This window comes from Chelonia mydas, chromosome 5, assembly GCF_015237465.2.
Source record: "Chelonia mydas isolate rCheMyd1 chromosome 5, rCheMyd1.pri.v2, whole genome shotgun sequence".
Taxonomy (NCBI): Eukaryota; Metazoa; Chordata; order Testudines; family Cheloniidae; genus Chelonia; species Chelonia mydas.
Window position 1 is genome coordinate 17,760,601 of NC_051245.2, and position 19,012 is coordinate 17,779,612.

General features: G+C 38.1%; 1 protein-coding gene across 2 annotated transcripts in view; it reads left to right on the forward strand.

The window, feature by feature from the left end:
• The window catches only part of DCC (DCC netrin 1 receptor), a 928,337-nt gene that overhangs the window by 751,417 nt on the left and 157,908 nt on the right, over positions 1 to 19,012 (forward strand). For both annotated transcript variants that reach the window (XM_037902678.2, XM_043547198.1), the window contains exons 13-14: positions 11,307 to 11,448; positions 14,500 to 14,610. In XM_037902678.2, the coding sequence (XP_037758606.1) occupies positions 11,307 to 11,448; positions 14,500 to 14,610 (253 nt within the window). The remainder of the gene's footprint in view (positions 1 to 11,306; positions 11,449 to 14,499; positions 14,611 to 19,012) is intronic.

The window sequence follows — 19,012 nt, forward strand, 5'->3', positions numbered from 1 at the left end:
ATAAATGTACCTGAGTCAGAAGGGAAGGCGTTCATACTAAAAAGTAATATTTTACCTCTGTTGTGATATAGTACTAGAGCTGGGTAGGAAATGGTTTTCCTCTCTTTGGAAAAAATTGAGATTTCAAAAAAATTTCCTATCCCAAATTGGAACAAAAAGTCAAAATCTTGAAAATTTTTGCAAATTGGAAATCGGTTTGGGTCAATTGAAACATTTTGGTTCAACAGTTTGGAAATGTTTCACTTCAGTTTTGACCTTTATTATTATTATTTTATTTATTTTACTAAATTTACTTAAATTTCTAAATGAAAAGTTGTTTTGAACCAAAAAAACCCCTGGAACATTTCATTTATAAAATGTCAAAGTTCCATTTTTGACAGCTTCAAAACTTTTTTCAATTTTTTTAAAACAGGAAATTAATCAAAACTGACCTTTTCCCATTAAAAGTTTCGCTTTAAAAAAAATCAGCATTTTTTTAATTGGAAAATTTTTTTGTTGAAAAATTCCCAACCAGCTAGATAGTATTTCTAATACTATATTTTTTACCTCCAAAGGATACTTTACTGAGTTGTACATATTTATTACCCACATCATATTTAAATGCAATAGTAAAGTAGGCTAGTTTAGAAAGAATGAGAGCAATATCTGTTGTTTTTTTATTTAGTTATTTGAATGACCAATATATCACTGCATATGCAATAACTGCAACTGTATTGCAGAAGCATAGAAAATAGGGAGTGGAAATTAGAAAAGATTTTTTTCCATACTTAATGTCATCCCATTACTCTTAGTTATACTGTCTTGTGCCACCCTAAATAATTCTTCTCTTTACTTGTTGTTTAAACTCTTTAGACACGTGTATATGGTTATGCCCCCCTCTCTCCCTCTTAGTAACTGCATAATCAAGATACAATTAAAATTAAACCAATGTTGCACTTTGGAAAATCCCACCAGCTTTCTGGGCTAGGCCACTCAGGAGAACCATGAAGAGGTCCTAGGTGTTATATCAGTCTTCTTTTCCTGATATATTTTTTTTAAGTTTGTGGTGTTGAGACGGTATTAAATATCTAACTGTATCATTTTTAATTTGAGAGCTCTTTGGGGAAATATTTGCAGAAGAGAAATACCCAAAACACACTGGCAGGGTCTTAATGCTGTCAAAATCTCGTATAATTTTTTTGTTATGATGAACAGTGGAGCAAAAGTGGTTTAATAAAAACAACATGATTGGGGACTTCAAAACTGCGGGAATCCAAGGCAACTGTCCACTGACATCAGACCTGTTTTGTAAATCAATTTGCAGTTTCCAAGTTAGTTGTACAATAGAGACTTCCCTAACAGTGCAGAGTAAGTCAGGTGTGGAGTGGCGATGATGCTGAAGAGGATTGAGGACTGAGATCTGACAGCAGCAAGTATATTTGAGGAAATGCAGCTTTAATATTAAACATGAAACCTCTGCTGCCTCTTGTGCATACACATACTAATGGGGCAAGGGAATGTGTTAAGGTAGGCAGGGCATTTCATTTACAATAATGTATCAAGGAGTAAAGTACCCCTTTAACTGTGCCCCCTCCCCTTATAGTGTCTTGCACTGTATGTACAGTGTTGTTCCTGGGACATAAGTCATCCGGCTAGTGATTGAACTTCTAATTGAATCTCTGAATGTTCAGAGGTTCAGTTTTGATCCGCCCTATAAGTAGGAAGGCTTAGCTGACCTGCCCCCCCCCACACCCAAATGTCTTAAATATTGGGTTTGTAAGCTTGAGTAAACAGGCTCTCTTGTGAGAAGGAATGTATTTTATATGCCAGGCTTACCATGAGAACAGTCTATTTACAAGGTAGCTTAACACTTCCAGTCCCAGCCAAAGTCAAAACGTGCAGTGATTTCAGGGGTGAGAAGAAAATGCAAGTTATCTGAATTTAGGAATTTTAAAAAAATGTTCTCTTTGGGTTTAGATTAGAGTGAAGTTTTGGGTCTGTTCCTTTTTTTTTTTTAAACTAATACTGCTAGACCTCTTCTACAAGAGAGGAAGTGAATGTTGTGGGGTGCAGGATGCAAGATAGACATTGTGGGTTAAATATTTTTATTATGGAGATCAAACATCATGAATTAAATTGTTTTTTTTCCTGATGTCTCAGCGGTACAGTTGGAAATAAGGTCCTTTATATCCATTGCATCACTTTCCATATATAAGCAGAATTGCTAGAGCTGGTTGAAAAATGATTCAGTGTTCACAAAAATGTCATCCCTATTTTCCATCAGCTCCTGAAGTTTTCTGATCAGCTTTAATGGAAAGTAACTGGATAAGGAGTGAATTCTGCCCTCCCTCACCTCTTATGCTTTCAGTGGTTCCCATATGCGGCAAAACTATCATGGTTCTGCTCTGTACGTGTGTATGCGAGAGAGATGGATTTGGGGAGTCAGTGCAGGAGATGAACCCCCAGTGTGCTGTACAGAACGTAGTTCTGTATGGGGATTTCTGTGCACAGACACAGGTAGGGGAGTGACAAAGGAAAGAGAAATGAGAGCTATTTCAGTCTGAAGACTACAATACTGGCCATGGGATAACTCTTTAGCTGATTTTCAGCCTCAGGGGAAAGTTTCCTCCACCCAGACCTTCACAAGGAGCCTCAGGACCTAGCCTGGTTGATCTGGGAGTTCTGTAGTTTGGTTACTCTTTTATATGCATAAATATAGATAAGGACTGAAACGTAGGTGGACAAGTAAATTATTTTCAGTCACAATAACTGGGGTGTTCAATTGAAGTACTATATTTAGTCTGAGGGTCTTGATATCATGTGTAATACTTGGGCTTCATTTGTTTTCTCACAGAACTGAAGCACATGTGACCTCTTTCAAAGTGAGACACACTTATTTCTTACTAAACATCATACACCAATTCCAGAGACTACCATAGTTCGGTTTCTAAACAGAGAGTTTGGATTTTGCATATAATCTTAATCTTTGCCCCATGGAAGCCAATTACACATACATAAAACCTAATGGGCATTTCTTGGAAATTGATCTTATCCCGTAAGTGAGCGAATTCACGTGTAGCAAAGTGTCAGTACATTAAGCTGCCTTCACCTCAGGATGGTTAACTTACTGGTGAAATCAATTACTTTACAGTTATGCCATCTGTTAGCACATCTTACTGCTCGAATAATACATTGATTTTCGTGTTCTCGGGCAAAAAGGAAACATTTATTTGAGAAAGCTGAAGCAATAACTTGCCTTAAAATACACCTGAAGACTATACTTGTTTCTCAAATATAATCTTTGTTTCTTTTCAAGTCCCACATGTTTTTCAAAAAATACTTGATTCAGGAAATGGTCTACATGTTCTCGTCTGATTGGCTCAACAACTATCGGGTTATTCAGGAGACTTGGACTTAATTGTAATGAAAAAGGTAGATTGGGACTGTCTGTCCACCCTTTCTGATAATACAAAAACAAGGGAACATTCTATTAAATGGAATGGTGGCAAATTCAAAATACTAGGAAACACTTTTTCACACAATGCACAGTTAGCACATGGAAGTCATTGGCACAGGATGTCATGGAAGCCAAGAACTCAGCAGAATTCAAAAAGCAATTGGACATTTATATGGGTGTGGCGGTTCAATGATGAGACAGAACACAGATTTATTCAAGCAAGCAAGCTGGTCAGCTGAAATGGGCTGCTGCCTGTCAGCTTTCCACCTTCTCCTTTATTATATTTCTCCCCCCTGCACATTACCTACTTTCACCGCAAAGGAATGCATGACATTGATTAATATTCTTGTTTTTCAGCTTCTATCTACTACATTCTTAATTCTCAGGCCTTAAGGCCAAGCCAAGGAAGCTTCCCACGATTACTGTCCTTTAATCAAGTTCCCACCTTTAATCAAGTTCCCAGGGTTCATATCTGGTCCTCGTCCTTGGACGGAGCAATGTGTTGCTCCTCACAACGGTCAGGGTGTGCCCTGACTGTTTGCAGGTGGATGGACCAAACATGGGCCCTTCATATGGGTAATAAATCTATCACGAGTTCTAATAGTAATTTTTTTAAAAAGGGTTTGGTAGAAATTGGAACCCTCATGCTTGACAGCATAAGGCAGCATCTGAATATTGGGAGTTGATTAGGAATTTTTTTCTGAAGGCAGACTTTTCCTGAAACCTAATGAAAAATGTCTTGTACCTTCCTCTAGAGCAGCTGGCATTGGCCGCTGTTGGAGAGAAGATACTGGACTAGCTGGGCTACTGTTGCTAGTCTGATTCTATGAGACAATTCCTTCTTAAGTACTGAAGATGGGTCAAACTAATCTTAAAGCTTTCCATCAAATGTGTTTAGGAGGTTGTTGTTATTTGTAACTGGTGTCTGCTGTGAATGGTATTCTGCATTTAGATAAAACAATGAGGAGTCCTTGTGGCACCTTAGAGACTAACATATTTATTTGGGCATAAGCTTTCATGGGCTAGAACCCACTTCACCAGATGTATGGAGTGGAAAATACAGGAGCAGGTAAAAATACATGAAAAGATGTGAGTTGCCTTACCAAGTGTGAGGTCAGACTAACGAGACAATTCAATTGACAGTGGGATACCAAGGGAGGAAAAATAACTTTTGAAGTGGTAATGAGAGTGGCCCATTTCAGACAGTTGACAAGAAGTTGTGAGGAACAGTAGGGGGAAATTAGTATTGGGGAAATTAGGTTTAGGTTTTGTAATGACGCTATGCATTTAGATATCATTCCCTAGAAGTATTAGAACCACTGGTACTGTGCAGTGTAGACAGGATGCAATTACTCTGCTGGAATATGCTGGTTTTGAAGGAACTACCATGGCTAAACTAGAAATTCAGAATGACTGGTGCTTCGAAGTCTGTTCCAGAAAATTCTACTTTCCATAATTATGGATTACTTTCTTATTTAATATAAATCTCTCACTACATTGAGTTCATTTTGAGGGAGAGTGGAGTTTTGTTTAAATTGAGTATGTACTAAAGTGCAATACATAACATTCCTATGAATTTTCAGCACACAGTAAGTATGTGCAGTACACAATTTGAAAGAATACAATTTGAACAGAAATTATTGTTAATATTTAATGCATACAGTACACAACACCTTACAAACTTTAAATAATTAATCTTCACAATGTTGCTGTTGATATCGGTAAACAGCAGATATGGTTAGACTGAGGCAGAAATAATACTTAAAATAGAGCCTTTTATGCAACAATCTCAGGTCATTTTACAAAAGTTAGTAAATGTTATCCCCAGGGAAACAAAAGAAAAGTTAAGTGCTTGCCTAGGAGTCCAGGTCTAGGTCTCCTGACTCCCAAGTTTCCTGCCCTGTTCAATGAATAGGGTAAGTGATTGTCCAAGGTCATGTAGGAAGTCAGAGTTAGATTTGGGATTAGAACTGAGTTGTTTCTTGCTCCTAGAGTGTTCAGAGAGCTATAGTCAATCTCTTAGTTGAATGAAGTCATCAGATGTGGCCACAGCAGATGATTTGAATTTACACTCTTCTTTCTTTTATTTTTGTTCAACTTTATACAAACTGTATGTGTCTGTGTATTGTGCAGCACAATTACACAACTTTACTCTAGAGTCCTCCTGTTTTAATTCTATTTCCCCTCCCCAAATTTTTGACAGTTTTCAAGGCCAGGTTTTCTAACAAGGGGCATGTGCAAATCAGGTACATATGTGAACTCAAAAATGGCCAACTAGGTGCATAACTGACCTTTCAGGATGAAATTTAATAGTGAAAAGTGCAAGGTCATGCATTTAGGGATTAATAACAAGAATTTCTGTTATAAACTGGGGACACATTACTTGGAAGTAACAGAGGAGAAGAAGGACCTCGGCGTATTGGTTGATCAGAGGATGAATATGAGCCACCAATGTGATATGACCATGAAAAAAGCTAATGCAGTCTTGGGATGCATCAGGCGAGGTATTTTTAGTAGAGATAAGGAGGTGTTAGTACTGTTATACAAGGCACTGGTGAGACCTCATCTGGAATATTGAGTGCAGTTCTGGTCTCCCATGTTTAAGAAGGATGAATTCAAACTGGAACAAGTACAGAGAAGGGCTGCTAGGATCATCCGAGGAATGGAAAACCTGTCTTATGAAAGGAGACTCAATGACCTTGGCTTGTTTAGCCTAACTAACAGAAGGCTGAGAGGAGATATGATTGTTATCTATAAATATATCAGAGGGATAAATACCATGGAGGGAGAAGAATTATTTAAGCTCAGTACCAATGTGGACACAAGAACAAATGGATATAAACTGACCATCAGGATGTTTAGACTTGAAATTAGATGAAGGTTTCTAACCATCAGAGTGAAGTTCTGGAACAGCCTTCCAAGCGAAGCAGTGGGGGCAAAAGACATATCTGGCTTCAAGACAAAGCTTGATAAGTTTATGGAGGAGATGATATGTTGGGATAACCTAATTTTGGCAATTAATTGATCTTCGACTACTAGTGGTAGATATGCCCAATGGCCTGTGATGGGAAGTTAGATGGGGTGGGATCTGAGTTACTATAGAGAATTCTTTCCTGGGTGTCTGGCTGGTGAGTCTTGCCCACATGCTCAAGGTTTAGCTGATCACCATATTTGGGGTCGGGAAGGAATTTTCTCCCAGGGCAGATTGGCAGAGGCCCTGGGGGCTTTTCGCCTTCCTCTACAGCGTGGAGCATGGGTCACTTGCTGGAGGATTCTCTGCACCTTAAAGTCTTTAAACCATGATTTGAGGACTTCAGTAGCTCAGACATAAGTTAGGGGTTTGTTACAGGAGTGGGTGGGTGAGATTCTGTGGCTTGCGTTGTGCAGGAGGTCAGACTAGACAATCATAATGGTCCCTTCTGACCTTAAAGTCTATGATTCTATGATTCTTTCCTGGGTGCAGTTACTTGATTTGTGGATCTAGTTGGTGTAATTGTAAATACACTTTTGCATGTTCAGTTGACCTTTTTTTTGAAAATTGCATCCTCGTTATCCATTAGAATTGCAAAAAAAGAAGAAAGAAAGAAGAAGAAAAGCAGCAGCTGCAGCGTACACACAACATGTATACATATAAAACAGGACAATGAATGTTGGATGAAAGTTCAGGTCAATACCTACTTTTTCTGCATAGATTTACCTATTGGGGGTACAGTGAATGAGAAGCTGGATATGAGTCAACGTGTGCCCTTATTGCCAAGAAGGCTCACAGCATTTTGGGGTGTATAAGTAGGGGCATTGCTGGCAGATCGAGGGACGTGATTGTTCCCCTCTCTTCGGCACTGGTGAGGCCTCATCTGGAGTAATGTGCCCAGTTTTAAGCCCCATACTACAAGAAGGATGTGGAAAAATTGGAAAGAGTCCAGAGAAGGGCAACAAAAATGATTAGGGGGCTGGAGCACATGACTTATGAGGAGAGGCTGAGGGAATTGGGATTATTTAGTCTGCAGAAGAGAAGAATGAGGGGGGATTTGATAGCTGCTTTCAACTACCTGAAAGGGGGTTCCAAAGAGGATGGATCTAGACTGTTCTCAGTGGTAGCAGGTGACAGAACAAGGAGTAATGGTGTCAAGTTGCAGTGGGGGAGGTTTAGGTTGGGTATTAGGAAAAACTTTTTCACTAGGAGGGTGGTGAGGCACTGGAATGCATTACCTAGGGAGGTGGTAGAATCTCCTTCCTTAGAGGTTTTTAAGGTCAGGCTTGACAAAGCCCTGGCTGGGATGATTTAGATGGGGATTGGTCCTGCTTTGAGCAGGGGGTTGGACTAGATGACCTCCTGAGGTCTCTTCCAACCCTGATATTCTATGATTCTATGATTACTGGTCCTCAGTCAACCTAATGCGTGTCATGCAGTGCAGTTTGCAATCACTAAAAGGATAGGCCCTTTGAAAACATTTGAAGATGTGTCTAAACATTATGGTGGAGAGTTGTAATCTGTGCCACGTTATGAGTGGGGTAGTGCCATGTCCATTGCTGTGCCACAATAAGCATAGGGTCTGACTTTCAAAAGTGCAGCTCTGAATGAACCCAATGATCTCTTTGGCTGCTGAGACCCATACAGTGCTGCTGGTGATGACCTTACAGAAGTGCAGGCCAGTGTACACAGTCTGATTACAGTGGAATTATTGCAATAACACACAGGTGGTGAAAAATCCTTTCAGTGCATTATTAAAATTTCTTTTCAGCCATGCCTAGAAGACTCATAAAACGAACTTGATAGATGAATCTTTTGTGGTTTCCTTAGGAATCCTGGTACGAGAGAAGTGAAATATTTTCCTTCAGTAAATTGTCCCTTCTATAAAACATAAAGGATTAAAGTACGAGTAATTACTATTCTCTCTCAAACCGAGTAAAGGAGAAGAAGCACTTCAGAGCCTTAGCCATTGATTTTTGAGAAGCAAGGGTCACATGTTAAGTACTATTGATGAAAAGCATTGCTGCAGTGTCCATGGAGACTGAGCTGAGGTGAAAGTGAACCGTTACCATAATAGTGACAGCTTTGGGTAGAGCTGTAAGGGACTGGGACTTGTCTAACTATAAAGTAGTTTTATGCATTACACCTTGAATGTGAGATCAAACCCATTGCTCCTATGGGGCCAATCATTCAAGGGTCTGCCATCACTATTAACTTCAGAGGGAGATAAAGATGCACAGGATCATACAAAGGTGCACAGTACCATGCAGTTTTTAGGGCCCACAGAGTGCTCAGATTTATATGAGCTAAAATCCCTCATTTAAGCAAATGTTAACAGAATTACTGTTAACCTCCCAAAAGAATTCAGAAGCATTTTTTTTATGTTCTCCATTACGTCTATGTTTATAACTTCTCTTTTCTGAGCAGTTGCATTTTCCCATAAACATATTACATGAATGCAATTTTTATAGCCCCAGCTGCTAAATCCATTTTTTAAAAAACAATCATTCCTTGAACTGAAAAATGTAGCTTGTTCTACCATATTGAAAACCCCACATATTGATTTTGAAATGCATAATTGGTTTGGACCAATAAATCACTATGCAGTAGATGTGCAAAATTGATTTTTATATTGCGGTAATTAATTTGATATTTGCCATAACTTATATTTGTGCATGGACTAAGCAATTCAATAATGATAATTAATTGTATATGGTCAAAAAACTATCCACTGCCCTGTAGATGACTCTTCCTTTTGTCCAAAAGCTGGCTGCATAGGTTCTGTTGAAGACTGGTGTCATAAATATAAAGGGAAGGGTAAACCCCTTTAAAATCCCTCCTGGCCAGAGGAAATCTCCTCTCACCTGTAAAGGGTTAAGAAGCTAAAGGTAACCTCGCTGGCACCTGACCAAAATGACCAATGAGGAGACAAGATACTTTCAAAAGCTGGGAGGAGGGAGAGAAACAAAGGGTATGTGTGTCTGTCTATATTCTGTCTTTGCCGGGGATAGACCAGGAATGAAGCCTTAGAACTTTTAGTAAGTAATCTAGCTAGGTACGTGTTAGATTATGATTTCTTTAAATGGCTGAGAAAAGAATTGTGCTGAATAGAATAACTATTTCTGTCTGTGTATCTTTTTTGTAACTTAAGGTTTTTGCCTAGAGGGGTTCTCTATGTTTTGAATCTAATTACCCTGTAAGGTATTTACCATCCTGATTTTACAGGGGGGATTTTTTTTTTATTTCTATTTACTTCTATCTCTATTAAAAGTCTTTTTGTAAGAAAACTGAATGCTTTTTCATTGTTCTCAGATCCAAGGGTTTGGGTCTGTGGTCACCTATGCAAATTGGTGAGGCTTTTTATCCAACATTTCCCTGGAAAGGGGGGGTGCAAGTGTTGGGAGGATTGTTCATCGTTCTTAAGATCCAAGGGTCTGGGTCTGTAGTCACCTAGGCAAATTGGTGAGGCTTTTTACCAAACCTTGTCCAGGAAGTGGGGTGCAAGGTTTTGGGAAGTATTTTGGGGGGAAAGATGTGTCCAAACAGCTCTTCCCCAGTAACCAGTATTTGTTTGGTGGTGGTAGCGGCCAATCCAAGGACAAAGGGTGGAATATTTTGTACCTTGGGGAAGTTTTGACCTAAGCTGGTAAAGATAAGCTTAGGAGGTTTTTCATGCAGGTCCCCACATCTGTACCCTAGAGTTCAGAGTGGGGGAGGAACCTTGACAACTGGGTATGTTACTTTTATAGGGCCCTGATCCTGTGAGGTCTTGAACATCCTAATTGTCCAGTGATGTCAATGGGAGTTAAAGCACTCCATACTCACGTGACCAGAATCTTACAAAGAGTGAATTCCCAGACAGTGGTCCTGGGGAAGAGATATTGATGAACAACAAAAGCTCCCTTATAAATGGTAGCTCAGATTTCACTTTTCAGATAAGAATCATGCCTTCGGGGATTTTATTGTATCTGTTGATAACATGGTGTAAAGTGAATTATCATAAAGAATCCTAAAAGCAACTACCTCAGTTCTCAGAAGTGACCAGTGATTTGGGGGCACCTCAGTATTGGGAATGTCCAGTTTGAGACACCTATTTTTCAGAGGCTGTGATGGTCAGTATTTATGAAAATCAGGCTTCTTTTAACGTGCTCCAAAAATGAGACAATCAAAGTCATTTTTGGAAAAGGCAGGCCAATGTATTTACACGAATTTTGATCAATCTTAGTACTATTGACTTCATTGAACAATTCTGCTAAAATGCTCTAATGTATTAGAATCATCAATAAGATTAAAACCAAGGGGACTGATTTTTTGATGGGGACTAGTATAAGTCAGAAATTATTCCACAGAAGTCAATGGAAGTAGAAAGCTCTTGATGTGAATCTGTCTCTAAATATTTGTACAGCTAGCGTGGGTGGTTTTTTAACTTCGAGGTTCACTAGAAAGTGGAGATGAGCCACAGTATGTGTTCACATATAAAGATGACAGCTGTAATATCACAGAAGTGCATGAAGGAGCTGAGACATCCCTTTGGCCTGTTGAAATGAAATGTTCCTGAAACTGAGACAGTTTTCTAGCAAGGGACCGTGCTATTTATCTCCCAAGCTTCAACCATCCGTATAGTTAATTTTGCCAATTAATAGGTAGTTTGTGATATCATTGTTTTAATCTTTTCAAACTTATTTGGTGCCTGGTTTAAATTACATTTGTTTGTTCTAAAGTTAGTAGTAGTAATTAAAATTAATCAATGTTGTTATAAAAAACAGCCTTGACATCTATTCCTTCTTCCTCCCCACACCTACCCCCACCACACTTTTCTTTACTTGTGATTCCATTTATTGTGGCTCCATTTCTCGTCTTTTGCAAAAAATTCAACATTAACATCTCCTGTTTTTACAGAGCATCAAAGTTAGTTGGCTACCTCCACCATCAGGCACACAAAATGGATTTATTACTGGCTATAAAATCCGACACAGAAAGACTGCCCGCAGGGGTGAGATAGAAACACTGGAGCCAAACAACCTCTGGTACTTGTTCACAGGTCAGTGTTCATGGTGTAGCCTTGCAAGGTTTTGATGAATTAAATGCTTTGGGAATAAAATATATTTTCACTTCAAGGAAACATTGATTTCTTTTCTGGCAGGTGACATTTATTGGGCTGTACAGGAACAACCTTTATATATTTTTTTTACTTTTCTTCTTAATGCTTTTTTCATACGTTTTGTCCCCTGGATTTCATCACCCTAATAAAAGCAAATTCCCTCTGTTCATCTTAAACCTAGCTTGGTTTCTCGGACCACTGAGTCCACCACAAATCCTTTCTCTTAGTACAACGACATCTACCACACTTTTTTTTTTCGCCATCCCTCTTCTTGTACTTTATGGGGGGGAAATCTCTCTTCCAAGTGTGACAGGTCCAACACTACACTATTTTAAAAATATAATTGCCATGCTAAGTGTAAGCAGCCAAATCAGTACTTTCAAGGTAACATTAAATTAAACAAAGAATAATTTCATTTCAGTCCTTTCTGGAGGAGGATGTTGTCACAGAGCAGATGTATCTGTATTTCTCCTCAATGGCCCAGCCAGGGCACCCAGTATCAAGCTTCCAGCTCCCCAGCCATTGCCTTTCTTTGGTGGAGACCTGCATCTCATGCCCTTCTGATTGGGGTAAATTTTCAGGCTGCACAGTTCCCTTCCTTCACTGTGTTATTCCCAGCATAGGCAGGCTACTCAAGCACACCTGCTTGCTTTCTCTTCGGAGATAGTTAACAGGTGTAATTGCTATCGTTATACATCACCACACTGTTTTTTTTTTCTGTACAAAACTATTTTTTCTTAAGATAAAAGCGCTACAGAGAAAACATATTAAAACAATAAAGAACCTACACACATGCTAATAAGCTTACCAGGGTTCAACCCAACCCTAACATTAGATTCTGGCAGAAGCAGTCCTTCAAATCCCCATCAAAGGGGATTCCTTGTGCTTACAAGTTCCTCACAGCTTCAGCTCAGAATAAGCACACAGTCTTATGGACCTCAGTAGGCCCAGTGTTTCAAACCCTTCCCTAAGGATTGGGGCCCTCCATGTACCGGGATCCTGTCTATTTGCTGGATTAGAAAAAAGGCACTGAGCCTGTTTAAAACCAGGCTATTTGTCCAAAAATCCTGAAGAATCCAGGTTGAACTAGTATATGCATAACTCTCCTGGGAGGTGCCTTCAAAGGGTTGATAATGGAGGAAGTACGTTAGCATCCCCGTCCCTGCTCAAGGAGGTACATCAATTCCACAATACACTGTTTCATTTTTAATACCAATTGGCCCCCAAAAGTATTAATCCTAATGGTCCCTTCTAGTCTTAAAGTCTGAGTCTATGAGTAACATTTAACTTGTTTTCAGTAAAGTTTCTCTTAATTCCATAAAGTTTGTCCAGGATATCGTCACACTATCACAGGTATATTTTCATATTGCACCAGCAATATGTGTTTATTGTGAAGGAAGTTAAGTTCCATAGGTGAAACCCAGACTCTCCCCCTGAAATATCCCCATTCCATTTACTTTAAAATAAAATAGTATTGTTTGAGATTTGAAAATATTTCTGTCTCATGAAAGTACATATCTCAGGGACAAAAATTATATTTATGTTGAAAAAACACCAACTTTGTTTAGTCACAGAACACCAAACGCAGAAGATAATTTTTACATAATTAAGACCTAATGATGCAATAATGAGTATTCTTACTCATGTAAATAGTCTCAAAGATAATGGGACTATGTGAGTAAAGGTTGCAGGACTAGTGATTATTGGATTCAGAGCAGGGTAGTTTTGGGGAGATACAAATGTCAGGTTTGTTGGGAAAGAATGAAACATTTCTATGATAGGTGATTTCAAAATAAAAAGTGGTGGATGCTCAGAGACTTGGAGTGTTAAAAGTGCTCCAGGTGGTGATGGATTAGAAGGAATAATGCAGGTGATATGGTCAAAGGTACATAATGAAGGGAGTTTTATCACATGACTCCATAATGTGTTCCTCTGATATCATCAGTCTATGATATATCCCTCTGTAAAATATACACATGCATGCACACTGTACTGTAGACACTAATATAAATATAATAGAGCTACCTTGACCTCAGAAAATTCAACATTGCTTAGGAAGAAAGAGTGTCCTTAAAGTTTTGACTCTAATTGTAAAGTGAGACTCAAATGTAGGCATATACCTAGCATAGAGGACTGGGTGCTGGTTGTCTTTGTGGGGGGGTTCAATGCGTGGAAGATTTTCTGCATTTCAAAATATTAAGTTGGGTATTTTGTTTTGGGAAAGTAGTGGAAATACATATTTAAATGTGCAGGTTTAAAAACAAAACTTTCTTCAGATCGCATTATTATAGGCTCTAACGTAATAAAATATTAAAAATAAAATAATAAAATAGTTGCTAGAGAAGCTGAACTGTACAGTTGTTTTAAATGGATGACTTAAATATTCAGTTGTAAATACTTTTTACAATCCTCTATTTGTTAGGCAGGTATTTTTGTAGGATAATGTAGAAACCTGTAGTAGCAAAGTAACTTAGAGTTACAACAAAGATTTTAAAAGGCTGCTATCTGTTTTATTGTAAGTTCCAATGACTGATAAATTTAAATTGCTGTTTTTAATTTTGATCATTCTTCTTCAGAGAATGTTTGCAATTGAACATAACAGTTTTTCTTGTACTTTATGGGCAGGATGGGCTAAATAAAATGATAAAACACTTATAGGAGGTTTGGTGGCCAGATTGCTTCACCATAGCCACATAGGGTCCAGAATTGAGTCTATGAGTTAAACTGATTTGGTACTAAGTAGCAACAGTAATAGAAATTTAGAGTGACCAGTGGTTCTGTTGTAAATGAATATGTCTGTAGGAACATACCCACTATTGCTGTTCATGTAAATGAATATATTAGTGCAGACCTGTTTATCTACACAACTCAATGTGGCAAGGAAGTTGGAATTTTACTGGAGACTATTCATTTTGCTCTAGTTCTGTTGCAAACTCTGGAACTTGATAAAACTATTTTTTTTCTATTTGGTTTATATTATGTTTTTAACAGGACTTGATAAAGGAAGCCAGTACAGTTTCCAGGTAGCTGCCATGACAGTCAATGGGACAGGACCCTCCTCGGACTGGTATACAGCAGAAACTCCAGAGAATGATCTTGATGGTAATTACATTTCTTTTCAGACATTATCACCACATTCCTTCTAGGTTTTTATCTGACGGGTGTCATTCTAATTGTTACCTAGAGCTTTAACCAGATGCTGTGCAGGTCTTGGGTTAGATTCTAGTGATTATAGCTGCAGGAGCTGTTGTCTGGGTGTTTTTGAGCAGAAGAACTCAGTGATTACCCATTATTAAGATTGCCTGCTTGCATTCTGAACAAGTGAAGTGGAAGGGACAAAACAAGACAACTTAATTTTATTCCCCCATTTACACTGGCACTCTAAAAACTCTCATTTTCAGTCTCACTTTTTTTCCCCCCAGTTTTGCTGCACTTGCGAAAATATACAATAACCATCTTGGATAATAACCAACCAAATAATGCGTACATAGATTTCACTACTAATATTTCTTAAGCTATATCTCTGGTCTGATCACCAATAAAGCATCAAAAGTCTTTGTTGTAATTATCAGGTATTAGAATTTCATGCATTGTGTCATGACTATTGGAAAGAAAATTAGTAGGAAGTGAACCAATAACATCATGAACGATAAACATAATCAATCAGAGAAACACTTAAAATAATAGTGATGCCTCTAACTCAACAAAATGAGCCTACAAATGTCTTGAGGATTATTGTCTTTGAACTATCTATTTTCAGATGGTTGGCAATGAAGCCACATAATAACTGAAAGATGATAGAAACAGGAACCTGAAAAATATGGAATGTAAAAATGAGCACAGATGTTGATATAAAAGAAAAAAAGTGACTGAAAGCAAAGGGACAGATACAATGACTGAGACATTTGAAGAACTAAAAGAAGAAAGAGAAAGTAATGGAAACGTCTTCCTACTTTCAAAAGTAAAGAAAGTGCAAGTAAAATGGAACAAAAAAGATGCAGATAGAAATTGAGGGGAAAAAATAAGGAAATTGTCAAGAAGCAAATATATAAGGAAGGAGATCAATAGAAAATATGGGGAAACTGAACGAGGGGAAAAAAACTAATCAAGGCTCAGAAGCAAAATAAAGCCAAAAACATCTAAAAAGGAACAAAGGTAAAATGGATGAAAGAATAAACAGGCAATAAGTAAATAGGCAACAAGAGATTGTCATCTTCCTTTTTTTTTTTGACTAAGAGTCTTTCCTCATGATCTCACCACCAGCCTGCCCTACTTTGAGCATTTTTCCTCACCAGCATGTCCAATTCCATTTTTATGGAGGAGCCAGGAATGACTCTATCTGGCTTACTTGGCACCTAAAATATATTTTATTCAATGCAGCTGGGTTCCAATGAACATTTTAAAGAGGTGATGACACTTCTGGAAGTGATGTGACCATACTGACTGGCCACAATATGCTATGGTATCTGGTGATGTATGCTATCATTCTACTAACTACTATTTTGAGTGGATAGCGCTTTCAGAAATGACACATTATTCAAGATGAGAGCAGCTGGCCATTCATTTGGAGGTAGATCTTAGTAAGTAAAAATAAATATATTCTAAACACGTCTCAATATTTAATATCATGTTGTTGTTTTTTAAAGCAAATACATCCTTTGGCTTTATTTATTTATATTGCAAAATGAAACACAATGCATTTCTTGGAACACATTTGTTTTTATTTGCATTTAATCCGTACGAAAATATCATGATATTTGTTTTCATCCAACAATATATATGTATATGCATGCAAAGATGCTAGCAGCGTAATCATAGGGGACATGCAGTGAAAATGAAAACACCCTGATAATCAAATTAAACTGAAGACTTTTTTCATATATTGTGTCTACACATATTTGCATTTACAGTACCAATGAAAAATCTGTAGTGAAGCTGCAGCAGTCTGACACTTTGCGTGCTCTGTGTTGCATAATATATACACCACTGAGATACTTTGATAAACTCTGGGGAGAAATTGACTTATTACTGTAGTTATGCAAAGTCCTGCAACTGTCAGCTAAATAGTAGAAATGCCGTTGCACGGATTGTTAACCGCAATTCCCTTTCTGCTCTTATGGTTTGTGCAGTTTTTCTTGCCTTCACTGTATGTCTGCTTGGCATAAGCAACACAAAGATGAATAGTTTCTAAGAGAACTACACTAACCCCTATGGATATTCTTTTTAATTAGTGTGTTTTGTTAAAGTGATTAGAAAGCCAAACATCACTGCTTATTCAAGGTTCCCTGGAAAGCTTGTGTGCCCTTACTGACAGCTGGGAAGCTTTTAAATATTTATTTTTGAGCCTCAAATTTTGTGCTTTAAAAAATGGAAATTTAGCTTTCCCCATAGGGTCTGATTTAAATAGCTTGAGCAAGAATGCAAGAGACTCAAGTTTTCAAAGGTATCCTCCAGGAAAATGGGTTTAGAATTTTCAGTTTCTGCTTACTGCCTTGAACAGATGGAAGCTATTATAAATATTAGTGATATAGTTTAACTTCAGCTCTAAGTTAGTGTTTAAGAGCATGACAAGCTAAACCTATATTACAGTATAGTTTCTTCTGAAAATGAATTGTGGGAATACAGGAAGAAAATGAAAATAATATCAGATAGCCTTAATTTAATCTGTAAAATATACAACTATGAACTCCAGAGAACCCTCTACAACAATTGCTAAAGTGACCCAAATATAAATAACTTCCTTAGTGTTGTCAGTTAGCCTGACGAATTAAGGAGCTTTAAACATACGACATTCCCTGAATGAAAGACATGTGATTGGACCATTACATAAAAGAGTAATTGATTAAGGATGAAATAAAGAAGATAGTACATTATGCAGTGAAACTATGGTATAGGGTTTTGTTTCTTGGAGAATCTAGCTTGACTACTTGGCACCATGTAGACAAGCCCTAAGATTCTCAAAATGTGCATAGTGCAGAAGGTAAAGAGTGCAGAATCAAAGTAACATGGAGTGCCAGATTCAGCCTTCAGATACTTGTGTGCAATTCTGCGTGACTTCAGCAGCTGACGTATACATAGAATTTTTCCTTCTATGAACGAGGACAGGAGACATCAAATTAGAGTCAGAGAAACTCCATGCACAATTGCAGAGTGCAATGAAAGTGGAATCTTTATTCATGTTTGAAGGGTTGACAAATGTAGAAGTAGAATGGAGATCTTTCAAAGGAGGTTTGAATTTGAAGATTCCTTCTTTCGGAAATGTCTCTGGCATCATGTTTAATATCAGGTAGACAGAAAAAAGGTTAGAAACAAAGGCATAACTGGATATTGACTATAAAAGTGCAAAAAAATGCAATAAAGAAGAGACCAAGAGATGTATCTATACGCTCTAAGTAGATGTTTACATGCATTTAGCTGGAAGATGATGGGGAAGTGAGAGTTACTAGGGGCTAAATGTAAAAGGTATGTAAAGAGTAGAGCTGTGTGAAGGATGTAAATTCTGCTTCACAAAGTGTTTCAGATTTTGAAATTTGGCGTTGTTTTGAATCAGAACAAAATCAACTTTTAAAAATTCTCCAAGGGATGATTTTAAAAATCATTTCAAATCAAGCACCACATATACTTTGGCTTCAATTTTGACTTTTTAAAAAATGTCATATTATATATTATAAAAAAGAAAATATCAAAATGAAAAATCACTTCACAATGAAAAAAATTGAAATGTTTCATTCTGGAAATGATGCTGAAATATTCCATTTCAACATTGCCCATCTATGCTAGGAGGAAGACAGGAGACCCTGAATGTGGTATTATTTAGGCTGCAATTTTACTTTTAAAATACCTGGGAATACTTGGCTGATAAAATTGTACAGTGCAGGTAATTCCATGATCATTTCTTGAGGGCTGTTATCATCTGTTCCCCTTTTCCATTCTGGTCCCAGCCACCCTGCTGCTGGGACTCTGCCACTGAGCCTCTTATATGAGGGTCAAGTGGGGCTATGAAGGAGGAGGAGTTGACTTCTTGCCCTACCAATTGTAAGAGCCCCAAACCCCCTTTTTCTGCTTATTTAAAGTGTGTCTTCTGTAGCTCCTTTATCCATCCATTTTTTATCTGATCCATATCCATTCCCAATGGAATACTTGCACTGGACATCTGCCACATCATTGCACAATGAATTGTGACATTGCAGCCTCCCCCCCCCCGCCCCCCCCCCCTTTTTGTGCCTCAATAGGTCAGCAACTCACCTAAGGCAATAAACCCATCTCACCTAGGCCAATTTGGTGGTGAGGGAAAATTCCTTCCCAGCTCCCCTCTTCCGCCCCCCCAAGAAAAGGGGTGACTAGTGTAATGCCCACAGCTAATATTTTAACTCCTTCTGGGAGCTGCATACCTTGTCCAGGTTAAAGAGGGCTTTTCCAGAATTTCCCTGCATATAAACACTCCTCCTTTCTTTTAACCTCCACCCCCACCCCCGCCTTCCAGCTAGCTGGAAAGGGAGGGGGC